The 19453-nt window shown below is 40.4% G+C and overlaps 1 protein-coding gene across 2 annotated transcripts in view; it reads right to left on the bottom strand.

Moving 5' to 3' along the window:
- Positions 1-19453, bottom strand: part of LOC128700274 (lachesin-like) — a 245371-nt gene that overhangs the window by 104947 nt on the left and 120971 nt on the right. The window contains exon 4 of one of the 2 annotated variants that reach the window (XM_053793331.2): positions 16392-16468. The exons of the other annotated variant lie outside the window; for it this stretch is intronic. Within the exon in view, the coding sequence (XP_053649306.2) occupies positions 16392-16468 (77 nt within the window). The remainder of the gene's footprint in view (positions 1-16391; positions 16469-19453) is intronic. 2 annotated transcript variants of the gene reach the window in all.

The raw sequence follows: 19453 nt of genomic DNA, 5'->3' as shown, positions 1-19453 counted from the left end.
CTTATATGTACCTAGTCATATAAATATAAACTCAAAATAAACTTTAATCCCCAATTAAGGGTTTAAAGTATTCATGACTGACGATGAACAGGTTATAACACCCTTAATGACCCTTGTTATATTACATTTATGTGCATAACAGATACGCTTTAACTAGGATAAACTAACCAATAATTATGATAGTAAATATTATGGTGACTGTATTGATAATAACAATAATAATAATAATAATAATAATAATAATAATAATAATAATAATAATAATAATAATAATAATAATAATAATAATAATATGAATAATAATAATAATAATAATAATAATAATAATAATAATAATAAGAAGAAGAAGAAGAAGAAGAAGAAGAAGAAGAAGAAGAAGAAGAAGAAGAAGAAGAAGAAGAAGAAGAAGAAGAAGAAGAATTAATAATAAAATAATTATATAGCAAGAAGAATAAGCAGAAGTAAATAAAAATGAAGAAGTAAACGAGGATAATGAAGAAGAAGTAGATGAAGATGAAGAAGAAGACGCTAAGTTAGACTTCTTAAACTTTGAAGCAGATTTAAATAGATGTTGAGTTTATCCGCCTGAAATATATCTGGTTCTTAGCTATTACGCAGGAAAATTAATGGAGAGACTTGATTTTAAATTTAATATGCACAAATAACCTAACATATACCTGCTAGTATATACACTTTATTTTTCATAATAGAGTTAAAACTTCTGTATTCTCATTCATACTGAAGTATTATGATCAAAAAAAAAAAAAAAAAAAAAAAAACTTTATTAACCTTTTTTTTAATTTCTAAAAATACATTTTTCGAAAAAGAAAAAGAAACGTATTCAAGCAAAAATATGTTGGGTTTTTCTTACCATGAAAACCTTCTTGATATACCTTTTCTAGAGAAGAATTCTAAAATCAAAGTTTGCATTTAAAAATCATCCCAAAAAATAGCTTATAAAATTCCCTGCAAAAAGAAAAAACGTAGTTTATCATAGACAAACTTGAAAAAGCCCTCGACCAATATTTCTACAACATAAACAGTGCATTAGAATTAGACAAGAGTCTAATTCTCTCTTCTTTTTTCAGGAGACATTTCAACCATCCAATTTTTTATTGATTTTCAAAAATCCGAGAAACCTACATTAAGTAAGTTCATAGTTAAAAGAAATATAATCGAATCAATTTTCTTTAAAAATAACATTGATTTTAATATGAATATTAGTTTAGGATATTATAAATTAATTTATGACAAATATAATTTCTGAGGATTTTAAGCTAAACCTGACATGTAACTCATAAAATTTCTTCAAGTGTGACCTGATAATATCCTCGCTACACTCCCAGGCTTAGTCTGATGGGTCACCTGTGAGTGTGACCTGACTATATCCTCGCTACACTCCCAGGCTTAGCCTGATGGGTCACCTATGAGTGTGACCTGATAATATCCTCGCTACACTCCCAGGCTTAGCCTGATGGGTCACCTGTGAGTGTGACCTGATAATATCCTCGCTACACTCCCAGGCTTAGCCTGATGGGTCACCTGTGAGTGTGACCTGATAATATCCTCGCTACACTCCCAGGCTTAGCCTGATGGGTCACCTGTGAGTGTGACCTGACTATATCCTCGCTACACTCCCATGCTTAGCCTGATGGGTCACCTGTGATTGTGACCTGACTATATCCTCGCTACACTCCCATGCTTAGCCTGATGGGTCACCTGTGAGTGTGACCTGACTATATCCTCGCTACACTCCCATGCTTAGCCTGATGGGTCACCTGTGAGTGTGACCTGACTATATCTTCGCTACACTCCCATGCTTAGCCTGATGGGTCACCTGTGAGTGTGACCTGACTATATCCTCGCTACACTCCCATGCTTAGCCTGATCGGTCACCTGTGAGTGTGACCTGACTATCCTCGCTACACTCCCATGCTTAGCCTGATGGGTCACCTGTGAGTGTGACCTGACTATATCCTCGCTACACTCCCATGCTTAGCCTGATGGGTCACCTGTGAGTGTGACCTGACTATATCCTCGCTACACTCCCAGGCTTAGCCTGATGGGTCACCTGTGAGTGTGACCTGACTATATCCTCGCTACACTCCCATGCTTAGCCTGATGGATCACCTGTGAGTGTGACCTGACTATATCCTCGCTACACTCCCAGGCTTAGCCTGATGGGTCACCTGTGAGTGTGACCTGACTATATCCTTGCTACACTCCCAGGCTTAGCCTGATGGGTCACCTGTGAGTGTGACCTGACTATATCCTCGCTACACTCCCATGCTTAGCCTGATGGGTCACCTGTGAGTGTGACCTGACTATATCCTCGCTACACTCCCAGGCTTAGCCTGATGGGTCACCTGTGAGTGTGACCTGACTATATCCTCGCTACACTCCCATGCTTAGCCTGATGGGTCACCTGTGAGTGTGACCTGACTATATCCTCGCTACACTCCCATGCTTAGCCTGATGGGTCACCTGTGAGTGTGACCTGACTATATCCTCGCTACACTCCCATGCTTAGCCTGATGGGTCACCTGTGAGTGTGACCTGACTATATCCTCGCTACACTCCCAGGCTTAGCCTGATGGGTCACCTGTGAGTGTGACCTGACTATATCCTCACTACACTCCCAGGCTTAGCCTGATGGGTCACCTGTGAGTGTGACCTGACTATATCCTCGCTACACTCCCATGCTTAGCCTGATGGGTCACCTGTGAGTGTGACCTGACTACCCTCGCTACACTCCCATGCTTATCCTGATGGGTCACCTGTGAGTGTGACCTGACTATATCCTCGCTACACTCCCATGCTTAGCCTGATGGGTCACCTGTGAGTGTGACCTGACTATATCCTCGCTACACTCCCAGGCTTACCCTGATGGGTCACTTGTGAGTGTGACCTGACTATATCCTCGCTACACTCCAATGCTTAGCCTGATGGGTCACCTTTGATTGTGACCTGACCATATCCTCGCTACACTCCCATGCTTAGCCTGATGGGTCACCTGTGAGTGTGACCTGACTATATCCTCGCTACACTCCCAGTCTTAGCCTGATGGGTCACCTGTGAGTGTGACCTGATTATATTCTCGCTACAATCCCATGCTTAGCCTGACGGGTCACCTGTGAGTGTGACCTGACTATATCCTCGCTACACTCCCAGGCTTAGCCTGATGGGTCACCTGTGAGTGTGACCTGCCTATATCCTCGCTACACTCCCATGCTTAGCCTGATGGGTCACCTGTGAGTGTGACCTGACTATATCCTCGCTACACTCCCAGGCTTAGCCTAATGGGTCACCTGTGAGTGTGACCTGACTGTATCCTCGCTACACTCCCATGCTTAGCCTGATTGGTCACCTGTGAGTGTGACCTGACTATACCCTCGCTACACTCCCAGGCTTAGCCTGATGGGTCACCTGTGAGTGTGGCCTGACTATATCCTCGCTACACTCCCATGCTTAGCCTGATGGGTCACCTGTGAGTGTGACCTGACTATATCCTCGCTACACTCCCATGCTTAGCCTGATGGGTCACCTGTGAGTGTGACCTGACTATATCCTCGCTACACTCCCAGGCTTAGCCTGATGGGTCACCTGTGAGTGTGACGTGCTAAGATCTAGGAAAGACTTGAAAGACAGAGAATTGAGAGAGAAGAAAGACAGTTAGAAAGGGAAAGAGATGAAGAAAAGGAGAGAGAGAGAATCGAAAGAGAAGAGAAAAAGGAGAAAGAGAACCTTGAAAGACAGGAGAAAAAGGAGAAAGAGAGAATTGAGAGAGAAATCCAAGAAAGGCAGTTAGAAAGAGAAAGAGAAGACAAAAAGGAGCATGATAGACTTGATCGTGAAGAAAGAGCTAGAGAACGTGAGGAACAAGCTAAAATACGTGAGGAACAGGTTAATTTAAGAGAACTTGAGGAAAGAGCAAAGGATAGAGAAGTTGAGGAAAAAACTAGAGAACGTGAGGAAAAAGCTAGAGAACTTGAGTTAATAGAGAGAGAAAAGGATCACGAGCTCGAAAAATCTCGCCTTGAATTAGAGAATAAAAAGTTAACTTTGACACAACAACAATTAGAGGAAGGAGTACTTGAACATCATGTAGCTAGTGCACATATTCCAACACCTAATTTACCTCCCTTCACAGAGGGGGAAGACATAACTTCATACATTATCAGGTTTGAAAATACCGCTACCCTCTGTGAATGGCCTGCTGACACCTGGGCTACCAGGTTAGGAATGTTATATTCCGGTACAGCTTTGAATATCTATGCAACTTTGTCGCAGGATATTATATGTAATTATAACCTACTGAAGAAGGCAATCCTTAAAGCATATCAAAAATCCATTAATTCTTACAGGAAAGATTTCAGGTATGCCACCTTACAGCCTGGCCAGAACTTTCAGCAGTTACAGGTAACACTCTTTCGTTTGTTCGACTTTTGGATAGAGAGTTCAGGAATTGATCCCAGTTATGAATCTCTTAGAGACTTCATGGTTGCTGACCAGTTCCTGACAGCACTTCTTCACCAGATACGAACATTCATTAGAGAACGTAACCTGATTAAAGCTGAGGAAGTTGCTGAGGCTGCTGACCTGTATGCTGAGGCTCACAATTCCTATAAAGACCTAAAGGGATCGAACCCTAAGAGCAAGGGTTCATCAGACCTTAAGAAATCAAAGCCTCTAGTGGAAAGTAAAATGACTTCTTTTATTCCTGTTTGTCATTTGTGTGGTGTTAAGGGACATAAACGTCCAGATTGTCCTTCTAAGAAGGTTCAAAAAGTTGGAAGATGTTTTAAAGACTGTAATGACCAAGCACCCTTCTGTTCAGGAACAGTTAATGGACTTAATGTATCTACCATTTTACGAGACACTGGATGCACATGTATAGTCATTTCTGATAAGCTGTTCCCTAACCTTAAAGAAACTCATTCCTCTGCTATACTTTCAGACTACTTGGGCCGTATGGACGCTTTTCCTACCATCCGTTGTTACATTAGGTCAAAATGGTTCACAGGTTGGTCTGAAGCCGTACTAGCTCCCATCACTTCTTGCTCCGTGCTAATAGGTAATGTAAAAGGTGCCATTCTTCCTTCTGAGATTGACCTTTCATCACCAAAGATGGACATAAGTGTTTCAGATCCTCTTCCTGTAGAGTCAGAGAAGCCCCTCGAAAGTTCAGATGAGACAATGTCTCGTGAGATTCATGTGGGATTAAAAACCAGTGATGCTACTCTCGAAAGCGAGGTAGTAGTATCACCGGTTCACTTGTTAGATGAAAGTAAAGATATCACCTCCGATACCATAAATGTCTTGACTAGGGCTCAGACCAAAGCCCAGGCTTCTCCTACTGTCCATCCTTTGATTTTCCCTGACTTTAAGCCTTTAGACATATCGAAGGACTCCTTTGTCAATTTACAACGTAATTGCCCTTCTCTTCAGAATTGCCATAATGCCGCTAAACAAAATCAAGTTATCCAAAGGAAAAACTTTTCATATAAATTTGAATATATAGAAGGTATCTTGTACAAGTCAGTATTCAAATTAAATTCAGATGAGACAGACTATTCCATCTTAGTTGTTCCAAGTCAATGCAGAGAGACTCTTCTTAAAATGGCTCATGACCTGCCAGTGCCCGGACATTTCTCGCACCGTAAAACCTTAAATAAAATTAGGGAAACCTATTTTTGGCCAAAAATGTCCTCAGATGTCACTACCTATTGTAGATCGTGTAAAGTTTGCCAACTGTCATCCTCCCGAGGTACCAGGCGAATACCTATGGTCAAAATGCCTATCTTTACGGTACCGTTTGAAAGAGTAGCTATTGACATCGTTGGTTCTTTATCTCCACTTTCATCTGGGGGACATAGATATATATTAACATTAGTTGATTATGCTTCGAGTTTCCCTGAAGCCGTTCCCTTAAAGACCATAACTACTACAGAGGTGGCTGAAGCCCTTCTGTCCATCTTCTCCAGAGTGGGCATCCCTAGAGAAATTTTGTCTGACCGTGGGACACTATTCACATCTGACTTAATGCAACATCTATACCAACTTCTGGGAGTGAAGCCTCTCTTCACCACACCCTATCATCCCAGCTGTAATGGGAGGATTGAGCGCCAGCATTCGATTCTCAAGTCCATTTTAAGGAAACTTTGCTCCCTTAAACCTAAGGAGTGGCATCGTTACCTACCCTGTGCTTTGTTTGCCATGAGGGAAGTTCCCAGTGACTCTTTGGGGTTTTCACCTTCTGAACTTCTCTATGGTAGACAGGCCAGAGGCCCATTGTCCATCCTTCATGACTTATGGACTAATGAGGAGGTGAGTGTTGAGGTTCAGTCTTCTTACCAGTTTCTCCTTGACCTTAGATCCAAACTTGAGGAGACCTCTGACATAGTTTCGAAAAACCTAAGCTTGTCAATGGACCAGTACAAAACCTATTTTGATTCCAAAAGTCAGAGGAGAAGTTTTAAAGTAGGGGATGAAGTTCTGGTACTTTTGCCTATCAAGTCAAATAAATTATTAGTAGCATGGAAAAGTCCATATAAAGTATTAAAAATTTGTGGGAAAGTTGACTACCTCATAGAAGTCAAGGGGAAACCTAAGCTTTATCATATCAACATCCTTAAGAAATATTACCGAAGAAATTCGGTCAACTGCCTTAATAACTTTGACTTAGTTTTTCCACACGAACTTGATAAGACAACTGAAGAATGTAAGTTGTGTGTAATTGACACCTCTAACTTAGACTATGATGAAGAACTACATGACTTGGTGACTCTTGACCACTCGGGCGCAACCAACATTAATATTAATGAATCTTTGGATGACCATAAGAGACATGAACTACTTCAATGTGTGAGTAACTTTTCAGACGTCTTTACTGATATTCCAGGTGTTACCTCCACGTTAGTCCTTAAGATTGACTTAGTGACGGACAATCCTATCAAACGAAAATTATACCCAGTTCCAGTTCACCTTAGTAATGCATTTGACCGAGAGGTAGACAAATTATTAAAACTAAAGATCATTGAACCTTCAGTATCTGCATATTGCTCACCAGTAGTCATGTTTAAGAAGGAGGATAATTCAAATAGACTTGCTATTGACTTCAGAGGCCTTAATGCTATAACTCGGTGGGATGCTGAGCCTATGCCCTTAATAGATAGCGATCTACACAAATTTTATGACGCTTCCTTCTTTTCAGAGATTGATATTGCGCAGGCATATCATCAAGTAATGTTAGATCCTTCTTCTAAGCAGTACACCACTTTTCCTACACACCAAGGACTGATGCAATGTAGAACTATGCCCTTCGGTTTGGTAACTGCCTGTGCTACCTACGTGACACTGATGAGAAAGGTCTTGGGTAATATGCCAAATGTTTCAGTTTATTTTGATAACATTTACGTAATGACATCCACGTGGGGCGAGCATATCCAAACATTAACATCAGTTTTACGTAGGTTATGCTCACATGGCCTCACTGCCAAGCCGAAGAAATGCTTCCTTGGGTATAACAAGATTAGATATCTTGGACTGATACTTCTAATAACTCTCTGCAGCCTCTCCCCAGTAAGATCAAAGCTTTATTAGAATTTAAATTCCCAAAACCAAGAAGCTCATGCATAGCTTTCTTGGTTCTGTAAATTTTTATGCACGGTTTATTCCGAACCTTGCTGATCTTACAGACATCTTATCCGACTTCCTTAAAAAGTCTGTGAAGGAACCTCTTGAACTTTCCGACGTAGCTCGGGAAAAGTTTAATGAGATTAAAAGTATCTTTTCGAAAGACCCTATACTTAAGATTCCAGATATTAATAAAACATTTTGTTTAAGAACTGATGCCTCCAATACTGTCTTAGGTGCGGTGTTACTACAATACCATGATGGTACTCCCTTCCCTGTATGCTTCCTAAGCCGGAAACTCCTTCCCGCAGAAACGAGATACTCCACAATAGAAAAGGAATGTTTAGCCCTTGCGTGGGGTATCTCCAAACTTAAATTTTATTTGCTGGGAAAAGAATTCATTTTAGAAATGGACCACAAACCTTTGATATACCTAGAAACTTTTAAAGGAACCAACAGTCGCCTCTTGAGGTGGACATTGGCACTCCAGGCTTTTAAGTTCCATATTGTGTATATCAATGGTTCATCCAATTATTTCTCTGACTGGTTAAGTCGTGACAGTCAGTAGAAGATTTGTTGCCTTACGCGACTTCCACATGTTAGAACTTTTTCCTTGCCTATTCTTCTTATACTCCTTGACTATAAGTCTTGGTATGGGGGAGTGTGAGGGAAAAGTTCAATAGATAGGAGTAGCGATATAGTAACAATAGTTTCATTGCCGGCTACTTGTTAAGGTAGCGTAAGTCCAGCTCCCGCTATCCCCCCCCCCCTTTTTCACCCTCCCTGAAAGTGATAGTTTGCTTGCCGGCTACTTGTTAAGGTAAAGCAAGTCTAGCTCCCGCTATTCCCGCCTTTTTTTCCCCCCACCCCGAAAGTGATAGTTTGATTGCAAGCTGCTTGTTAAGGTAGGGTCAGTCTAGCTCCCTCAATCTCTTCCCCTTCTTCTTCCCCCTCCCCCGAAAGGTGACGTGTGGGGCTCCGGTCCAAACAGTAATCACTAGACTCACAGCTCCCAGCACTACTGTAAGTACATGCCTGCTTTGTATTCTAGTGGATTTATTGGTTGAAAGCTTCACTTTTGACCAATAATAAACTTAGTCCTTTCGGTCTTGCTCTAAGTTGTCTGTTGTAATAATCACCACATCTTTTAGGTATTGTACTTATCATGGAGAGTGATTTCTTAAGCAGTGGGTAACCTGTCTATCTATCCAGCTTGGATGACAGAGAGGGTCACCTGCCAATCAACGAGTAGAATTGAAGGAGACGGACTAACGTTCTGAGATGTCTCGAATTTTGATCCACTTACCTGTTTGTGCATGCAAGTAGCAGGATATAACCCCTCATCATTGCAGGGTAGAAAACCTGCTTTCCAGTCATCTGGAAGGATTATTGAAAGCTAGAAAATCTGTGAAGAACGAGCCGGTGGGTTGTCATCAACACCTGCGACCCCCCCCCCATCATCAGCAACGGCTACGATTTCAACAACACGCAGTGTCACCAACACCAGACACCCACGTTTTATATACATTTATATTAGCGTTGAATTCAGTTATCATTTATATTTTCCATTTTTCATTTTCTTTAATGTAGGATTAATACTTCATATTTAAGTGTTTTATATTTTATATTTTCTAAATAATAAAGTGTTTATGTTTGTCAGTTTTTATTCTTTTTCTATACATTAATTTTCCTGAGGAGGAGCCAGCCTTAGTAATACTGACTGAAGTTGTTACAGGGCTGAGTAAGCCTTCACATGGCATCTGTTATCATACCTGTAAGCTCGGTTTCTGTGAGAGCTATGATGTCCGGTGATGCCTCTTTGACTCTTTCGTGCCACTCCTGTGTGTGTGTGTGTGTGTGTGTGTGTACTCACCTAGTTGTGGTTGCGGGGGTCGTTTCACAGCTCCTGGCCCCGCCTCCTTACTAGCCACTACTAGGTCACTTCCTGCTCCATGAACTTTATCATACTTCTTCTTAATGTATCTATCCTGCCTCCAATGCATCACTTCCCAGACTATTCCACTTCCTGAAAACTCTGTGATTGAAGAAATACTTCCTAACATCCCTGCGATTTATCTGAGTCTTCTACTTACAACTGTGACCCCTTGTTGCTGTGTCTCATCTTGGGAACAAACCTGTCTCTATCCACCTTGTCGATTCCTGCCAGTATTTTATGTGTCGTTATCATATCTGCCCTCTCTCTCCTGTCCTCCAGTGCTGTCAGGTCGATTTCCCTAAACCTTTCCTCGTAGGATATTCCCCTTAGCTGCGGGACCAGTCTCGTTGTAAACCTTAGCACTTTCACTAATTTCCTTATGTGCTTGGCTAGGTGTGGGTTTCAAAACTGGTGCTGTATATATATAGTGGTAGAATTACCACAGTATGTTAAGAACACAAGTGAAATTTTATTGTGCCAACGTTTCGCTCTCCGGGAGCTTTGTCAAGCCGTTACAAACAATATATGGACACAGAGGATATATATAGGCATAGAGTGAGGTGTTATACTAGTGGTAGTTGTAGTAGTAGTAGTAGTAGTAGTAGTAGTAGTAGTAGTAGTAGTAGTAGTAGTAGTAGTAGTAGTAGTAATACAATATGGTACAATAATCAACTTGCACATGAGTAAAAGTGTGTAAAAGCTATTACTTGGGTAGCATAAAAACCGTTTAGGTATATATTTCTATTAGTGGTTGGATTTGAGGTCTGTTTCAGTGTTCTTCCTCTGCTTTGTTCTTGTGTAGTATTAGCATCAGAGACTATGTGATGGCAGGGTTTATTGTTTTGAGGAGGATTTTTGCTAATACTCCAGAAATGATGAACCTGCCTCTATTTTGTTTGATTATATTAAAAACAGCGATTAATGATGATTAAAGGCATTTACGTCTGCGGAAACAGGGTTCTCTGATTACCAGTCGGGCGTTGTTGAATTTCATGAGGTGACTGGTCTAATTCCGGTGTTGTATGCAGGCGTTGTTTAAGCAATCATTGCTTAATGCGTTAATGCGTTCATTGAGGCGTGTTTCGAGGTTCCTTGCTGTTTCACTTACATATATCCTGTCACAGCCTCCTCAAGGTATAGTGTAAACTCCTGCATTGACAAGTTGATTGCTCTGCCATATTATATTACAACTACTACTACTACAACTAATGTTACTACTACTACTACTACTACTACTACTAGCACTAGTATTACACCTCACTCAACCTATATATACCTAGCGTGTCCATGTATTGTTTGTAACTGCTTCATAAAGCTCCTGAAGACCGTAACGTTGCCACAATAAAATATCATTAGTTGCACTTGTGTTCTTTTACCTAGCAAACTGTTGCCGCATACTCCAATATAGGCCTAGTGTACACGGTGAACAGGGTCCTGAACGAGTCTTTATTGAAATGTCAGAATGCTATTCTTAGGTTTTGTAGGCGGCCTTATGCTGCAGCAGTTATTTGGTTGATGTGCGCCTCAGGAGATGTGTCCGGTGTTATACGCATCCCAACATCCTTTTCTTTAAGTGAGGTTCGTAGTCTCTAGCCCCCCTAGACTGTACTCCGTCTGCAGTCTTCTTCGCCCTTCCCCAATCTTCATGACTTTCCACTTGGTGGGGTTGAACTCCACAAGCCAGTTTGTGGACCAGGCCTGCAGCCTACCCAGATCCTTTTTTAGTCCTGCCTGGTCATCCCCCGATTAAGTTCTCCTCATTAACTTCACATCGTCTGCAAACAAGGACACTTCTGAGTCTATTCCTTCCGTCATGTCATTCACATATACCAAAAACAGCACCGTTCCTAGGACTGACCCCAGGGTAACGGCGCTCCTAACAGGTGCTCACTCTGACACCTCGTCGCGTACCATGACTCGTTGATGTCTTCACATCAGGTGTTCTGTGTGTGGGTGTGTGTGTGTGTGTGTGTATGTGCTCACCTAATTGTACTCACCTAATTGTGGTTGCAGGGGCCGAGTCTCAGCTCCTGGCCCTGCCTCTTCACTGACCGCTATTGGGTCCTCCCTCTCCCTGCTCCATGAGCTTTATCACACCTCGTCTTAAAACTATGTATGGTTCCTGCCTCCACTACATCGCTTGCCAGATTATTCCACTTCCTAACAACTCTGTGGCTGAAGAAATAATTCCTAACATCCCTTTGACTCATCTGAATCTTCAGCTTCCAACTGTGACCCCCTTGGTTCTGTGTCCCGTCTCTGGAACATCCTGTCTCTGTCCACCTTGTCTATTCCACGCAGTATTTTGTATGTCGTTATCATGTCTCCCCTGACCCTCCTGTCCTTCAGTGTTGTCAGACCGATTTGCCTTAACCTTTCTTCATAGGACATTGTCCTTAGCTCTGGAACCAGCCTTGTTGCAAACCTTTGCACTTTCTCTAATTTCATGACGTGAGTGTGTGTGTGTGTACTAGCCTATTTGTACTCACCTATTTGTGGTTGAAAGGGTCGATTCAAAGCTCCTGGCCCCTGCCTATTCACGGATCGCTACTAGGTCCTCTCTCTCACTGCTCCATGAGCTTCATCAGTCCTTGTCTTAAAGCCTCCACTGAGTCACTTTCCAGACTATTCCACTTCCTGACAACTCTGTGACTGAAGAAATATTTCGTAGCATCTCTATGACCCATCTGAGTCTTCAACTTCCAATTGTGACCCTCTGTTTCTGAGACCCATCTCTGGAACATCCTGTCTCTGTCCACCTTGTCAATTCCTCGCTGTAATTTATATATCGTTATCATGTCTCCCCTAACCCTCCTATCCTCCAGTGCCATCAGGCAGATTTTCCCTTAACCTTTCATCGTTGAATATTCCCTTTAGCTCTGGGACTAGTCTTGTTGCAAAATTCTGCACATTCTCTAATTTCTTGATGTGCTTGACCAGGTGTGGGTTCCAAACTTGTGCTGTATACTTCAATATGGGCGTGACGTACACTGTGTACAGAGTCTTGAAGGATTAGTTACTGAGGTAATGGAACGGTATTTTTAGGTTTGCCAGGTGGCTATATGCTGCAGCAGTTATCTGGCTGATGTGCGTCTCAGGAGATGTGCTCAGTATTATACTCACCCCAAGATCCTTTTTCTTGAGTGAGGTTTGCTGTCTTTGGACACCTTGCCTATACTCTGTCTGCGGTCTTCTTTTCCCTTCCACGATCTTCATGACTTTGCATTTACTGAGGTTAAATTCGAGGAGCCAGTTGCTGGACCAGGCTTGCAGCCTGTCCAGGTATCATTGTAGTTCTGCCTGATCCTCATTTGATCTAATTCTTTTCATTAACTTCACATCATCTGCAAACAGGGACACTTCTGATACTATTCTTCCCTTCATGTCATTTACATAAACAGAAAATAGCACTGGTCCTAGGACTGATCCCTGTGGAATTTCCTCGTCACAGGCGCCCACTCTGACACCTCGTCACGTACCGTCACTTATTGTTGCCTTCCTGTTAGATATTTTGTGATCCATTGCAGTGCCTTTCCTGTAATGCACGCCTGATCCTCTAGTTTTTGAATAACTTCTTGTGAGGAACTGTGTCGAAGGCATTCTTGCAGTTCAAGAAGATGCAGACTATCCACCATTCTCTCTCATTACTTCCGTTACCTTGTCATAAAACTCCAGTAGGTTAGTGGCACAGGATTTCCCTTCCCTGAAAGCTTGCTGGTTGTCGTTTATAAGCTTTTTCCTTTCTAGGTGCTCCACCACTCTCTTCCTGATAATCTTATCCATGACTTTGCATATCATACACTTCAGTCACACTTGTCTGTAGTTTAACGCCTCCTTTCTTAAAAATTGGGACTACATTTGCCACCTGTGTATTTGTGTGTGTGTGTGTGTGTGTGTGTGTGTGTGTGTGTGTGTGTGTGTGTGTGTGTGTGTGTGTGTGTGTGTGTGTACTCACCTAGTTGTACTCACCTAGTTGAGGTTGCAGGGGTCGAGTCCAAGCTCCTTGCCCCGCCTCTTCACTGGTCGCTACTAGGTGTGTGTGTGTGTGTGTGTGTGTGTGTGTGTGTGTGTGTGTGTGTGTGTGTGTGTGTGTTTGTGTTTGTGTGTGTATATATATATATATATATGTGTGTGTGTGTGTGTGTGTGAGCTCCAAGGGGCCTCATATGTGATGTCCTAAATGTCTGAACTGCTCAGGGTGAACACAAGGTCCAGTCTCGCTGGTTCATCCTTCCCTCTCTCTCTCTCTCTCTCTCTCTCTCTCTCTCTCTCTCTCTCTCTCTCTCTCTCTCTCTCTCTCTCTCTCTCTCTCTCTCTCTCTCTCTCTCTCTCTCTCTCTGGTAGTGTCCCTGACATGTTGATGCATAAGGTTTTCCAGTACCACATCCATCATCTTGGCTCTCCATGTTTCGGAACCCCCATGTGGCTCCAGGTTTTCCCAATCGATCTCCCTGTGGTTGAAATCGCCCGTAACCAGTAACTTTGCTCTGCTCGCGAGAGCTCTTCTTGCCACTTCATCCAGTGTGTCCACCATCGCTCTGTTGTTCTCTTCGTGTATGTGTGTGTATTTATTTATACACGAATAAACAGAATATAGTGTGGGGACTTTAACTCTGCTCCTTATTTATATTTGGTTCAGTGCTTACATCACTCAGTCACGGAGTTTACAATAAAATTACTTTTAACCAGCACAACTATGAACGGTATTATAAGCTGCAGCAACTGTTACACTGCTCTCTCATCTTCATTTGAAGGAGTACGAGAATAGATGTACCAGGAAAATTTATGGAGTTGTAGGATGGCACAGTTGGTTTATAGTTGGTGCCAATGATATAACCAAGTCTCAGTTGCCCTTGTTATTTTATCGTATTGTAACCTCCGTGGCTGAATGATTAAAATGTTAGGCTTGGTATGTACACAGACCATGGTTCGAATATCTTCCCATTTTCCTGTTAATTCATTTCTGCCTCATAATGAGAGAGTTTTAGTCGATATGAACATGTTTAAAAAATATATGTTACACCTCTTATTTTAGGCAACATTGATGAGTTTTGTTCCATTCAACATGTGATACTAATTTCAAATATAAAACATTGAAATTCTGGCTAGCATTTGGAAAAGCTGCTTTCCGGAGTTATAATTAATTTTCGCATTACACAATATAAAATGTGTTTTGCAATTTAAATCACTTTTTTGTGGGCAAATTGTTAAATAGTGTTTTTTCGGTGTTTTTAATAAGTTAGGTGGAGTTATGTTTGGTGAGGTAGGGTTAGGAGCTATCGAAAACCAACTCATTCCCACCCATCCTAATCACTGTAACCATATCAAAATCTAGCAAATCCAACCCAATATAAAACAGTAATAATGCTGATAAAATTACCGACAATATATTAGGTAAAAAGACACAAGTACAACTAATGTGACGTCTCATTGTATCCAAGTTTCGCTTTCCAGGAGATTTGTCAAGGCGTTACAATAATGCAGGACACACAGGAGTGTGTGTAGAGAGGAGTGAGGTGTAAAGCATAATACAAAAGTTGTAGGTACTACTACTGCTACTACTAACACTACTACTACTACTACTACTACTACCACCACCACTACTACTACTACTATTGCTACTACTACTAGCACCACCACTACTACTACTACTACTACTACTACTACTAGTACCACCACAAGTATTACTACTACTGGATAGTGCCACTGTGATCCCTCCTCCTGCTTCGACTCACCTGGCTACAGTATATAAGCCACTTCTCCTGCCCTATGCTGTACCTTCTACAAGAGTGGTGGACTGAACACATCGATTCCAGACTGAGGGACTGATTGCCTTGAACCCCTCCTCTCCTTACCCCTTTCTGATTTGTAGTGGACTGATGAAGACACTGTGTGGCGAAACGTTTCCTTATTAATAAAGATTCCCATATGTTGCATAAGTGTCTCAATCTTCAACTTGTTGGTTTGCAAAACCGACAAGTTGAAGATTGAGACACTTATGCAACATATGTGTTTATATTATGCTGTACTTGTATACCTTTATATACCCTCTGTTTCGCTGTATTGTTTGTAACGGCTTAATAAAGCTCATGGAGAGCGAAACGTTGCCACAATAAAATGCCTCATTAATTGCACTTGTGTCCTTTTACTTAACAAAAGGTAACCTTACCTAATAAACACAGAAAATTACTCCATGTTATTGTAAACATTCGCCTTAATATTTACTGAAGCTATGAAACATGTAATAAAAAGTAAATTTATATGAATTATACTTGTTTAAAGACTGAGAATATTACTGGAACAAATGGCAGCGTTCAGTGGGCCAGAACGCATTTTTTCCCAATCTTTTTTTTATGAAACTATTTATGCAGTTACGTAATATCTATTAAACTGAAAAAAAAATCCCAGGAAATAAATACTTTTACTGGGTTTGGATACCATACTTCTACGATGAGAAATAAGTGAGTTCTGCCGAGCAACTTTTCCATATCGAAAAGTAAACACAAACTGTTTGTGACGTTTCGAAACGTTGTGAATAAAGGATCACATTATAATGCATTTGTTGAAATTAAGACACATGTGCAACATCTGGGTATCTTACAATAAAGATACCCAGATGTTGCACATGTGTCTTAATTTCATCTTGTCGGTATTGTATACCATTCTTATACAATTCATTTGTGCTTATTTTTCCATCTTCTCGGTATTTTGTACCATTTATCTCCAGCTTTTCCATATAATGACCGAAATTCGATATATTTACGTTGCAGAAAATTGTAGAGAATCTCAAAAAAGATGAAGTGTGTGAGTGTCACCTCACCTGTCGTCATTATGGTAGGTGTGGAAACCAAAGGTGATAAGGTGTATCTCATCTCCGCGTCGTCTGTACCAAGACACCTGTGGGGGGAGACATCAATACTGTATCATTTATATCTCATCTCCGCGTCGTCTGTACCAAGACACCTGTGGGGGGAGACATCAATACTGTATCATTTATATCTCATCTCCGCGTCGTCTGTACCAAGACACCTGTGGGGGGAGACATCAATACTGTATCATTTATATCTCATCTCCGCGTCGTCTGTACCAAGACACCTGTGGGGGGAGACATCAATACTGTATCATTTATATCTCATCTCCGCGTCGTCTGTACCAAGACACCTGTGGGGGGAGACATCAATACTGTATCATTTATATCTCATCTCCGCGTCGTCTGTACCAAGACACCTGTGGGGGGAGACATCAATACTGTATCATTTATATCTCATCTCCGCGTCGTCTGTACCAAGACACCTGTGGGGGGAGACATCAATACTGTATCATTTATATGTCGTTCTGTTGTCTGTATATCATTTATGAGTTGTTTATGTTGTTTTTGTTGTCTTTGTTTTTTGTTGTTGTTTTATTGTTGTTGTTTCATTGTTGTTAATGTTGTTCGCTGTTGTTGTTTCATTGTTGTTAATGTTGTTAATGTTGTTCGCTGTTGTTATTTCATTGTTGTTAATGTTGTTAATGTTGTTCGCTGTTGTTGTTTCATTGTTGTTAATGTTGTTCGCTGTTGTTGTTTCATTGTTGTTAATGTTGTTAATGTTGTTCGCTGTTGTTGTTTCATTGTTGTTAATGTTGTTCGCTGTTGTTGTTTCATTGTTGTTAATGTTGTTAATGTTGTTCGCTGTTGTTGTTTCATTGTTGTTAATGTTGTTAATGTTGTTCGCTGTTGTTGTTTCATTGTTGTTAATGTTGTTAATGTTGTTCGCTGTTGTTGTTTCAGCTGTTGTATTGTCATTATTGTTTTCTGTTTGATGTTGCTGTTGTTGTTTTTATTCTTTTTGTTGCTATTATTGTTGTCTTTTTTGTTTTTATGTTGTTGCTTTTTTATCGTGTTCTTATTATTGATCTTCCTGCTCTTGTTATTCCTGTTTTTATTGTTGTTTATATTTTTACTGGTGTTGTTTATGTTGGTTTTGTTATTGTTGGTGTTTCTAGTGTTTGTTTTTTGTTGCTATTATTGACATTATTATTGTTAAAAGTACATTACATATTTCCTGATATTTATCAACTATTACATATATGTTATTAGAAAAATATTTCTTGCAGAATTAATTATTTTTAACATATATTAATATGAATTTTTGACGTAATTATTAAAAAACGCACTTACATATTTATGAAAGGATGTAAATTAGAAGCCGTAATTTAAAATACGTAAGTCGCTCATGGAATTTCTAGCGTAACCAATGTTTTTGTTTCAAAAATTTAATAACCATCTAATTCTCCTTTTAGACTGACCAATGACACAGAAATAAAATATATATTAGTGCTACAGAACTCCTCTTGCCAGTAAATCCACCATATCAGTTAATCTAAGTATTTTGTACGTCGTTATAATATAATTATTGAACTTATTAAGCTCTGTGTTATGAACTCTATGTTCGTATTTGAAGTTAAATACTATGTTCGAACACGTAACATGGCCATGGAAATATCTCCTAACTCCTTACTCAATTTTATTTTTTTTTTTTTTTTTTTTTATATTTTATTTTAAACATGACATTACAAAATATAATATGTAAAACTCATTTAAGTCTATAAATTAACACAATCCTCCCTACAGCTAATGTTACACACCACACTTACAACTCCGTGTGGGTACACCCCCTCCCCTCCCTGCTCCCTCATCCTATCACTTAACCCAAACCTGTTGGAGCTACTCAACAGAATTACATGATATGAACAACACTTTTATATACACATCCCTCGAAATGGTACTTAATGATCGACTACAGACCATGCAATGCATTGCACTGAACATATTATACAGACATATTACCCCCCCCCCCTAGTGGTTATCCAACCACCCCACTATTTACAACCTAACATACTATAAACAATGAATGTTGCCTAATCTAAAGTCACACAGCAATGATCCAAACATTAATTTATGTAATTGTCCTAATGGTTCAGTTACATAACAATATGTATTACACAACAATGGTGATATAGAAAAGTCACAAGGACATACAAAATTACTACAAAACCATAAGAATAAACTTAGTCTCAAAATCCAACACATGTAAGCCTTTACACATTTAAACATGCAATTCCAGTGTTAAAACAATAACACAGCTTCAACTATGACATTCAAGCTCTATACAGCTTATATGGACATTACATAGTGCTATTGACAACAGTACAATACAACATAAAATATAACCATGACACAAGTAACACATAAAGACTGTGCCTAGCACGCACCTAACCACAAAAACCTATAACACCACTGTTGCCCAACTTTATTTACACTATCTGACGTGCATTAACCTCTTTACTCTCAAAACAAAACTGAAAATTGCAGAACACCAGTGACGAACAATAATGCACAGACATTAATACAAACATATCACATCATATCTCTGGACACCGTGCATGATCACAGCATCAACACTATGCAGTGCAAGGCACCTAGAAAACAAGTTGGAGCAAACACATGCAATTATTATAGCAAATCTCCAAATTACAATGTCATTACCGTAAATCAATATTACCACACACAATATGTATAATAAGTATAAAGTCCTGTCACACAAAAACTGGCCAGCTCCACAGGTGCTAGCACCCGTGGTCCACATATTATTCACTCATGCATCACTCATCCAACACTCTCGCAAAACTTTTGTTATCCATTACCAGGGAGGCAACCCTGTTTTCACCCCTGACTTCCCTACCCCAGCAACACTTTCCAATCATACCCTCCCCTCCCTCGTATATTACAAGTCTAATAAAACCTGTAACGTAAGTTGCCTATATCCCTCTGAAAAATCCTTCACCCACCTCCTCCCATAAATTTCCTTATTTCTACATACCGTTTTATAGAACGTTAAC

Source organism: Cherax quadricarinatus, chromosome 71 (genome assembly GCF_038502225.1).
Source record: "Cherax quadricarinatus isolate ZL_2023a chromosome 71, ASM3850222v1, whole genome shotgun sequence".
In the NCBI taxonomy this organism is placed as follows: Eukaryota; Metazoa; Arthropoda; class Malacostraca; order Decapoda; family Parastacidae; genus Cherax; species Cherax quadricarinatus.
The sequence above is the reverse complement of the archived record's forward strand: the minus strand, read 5'-3'. Positions and strand labels throughout refer to the sequence as shown.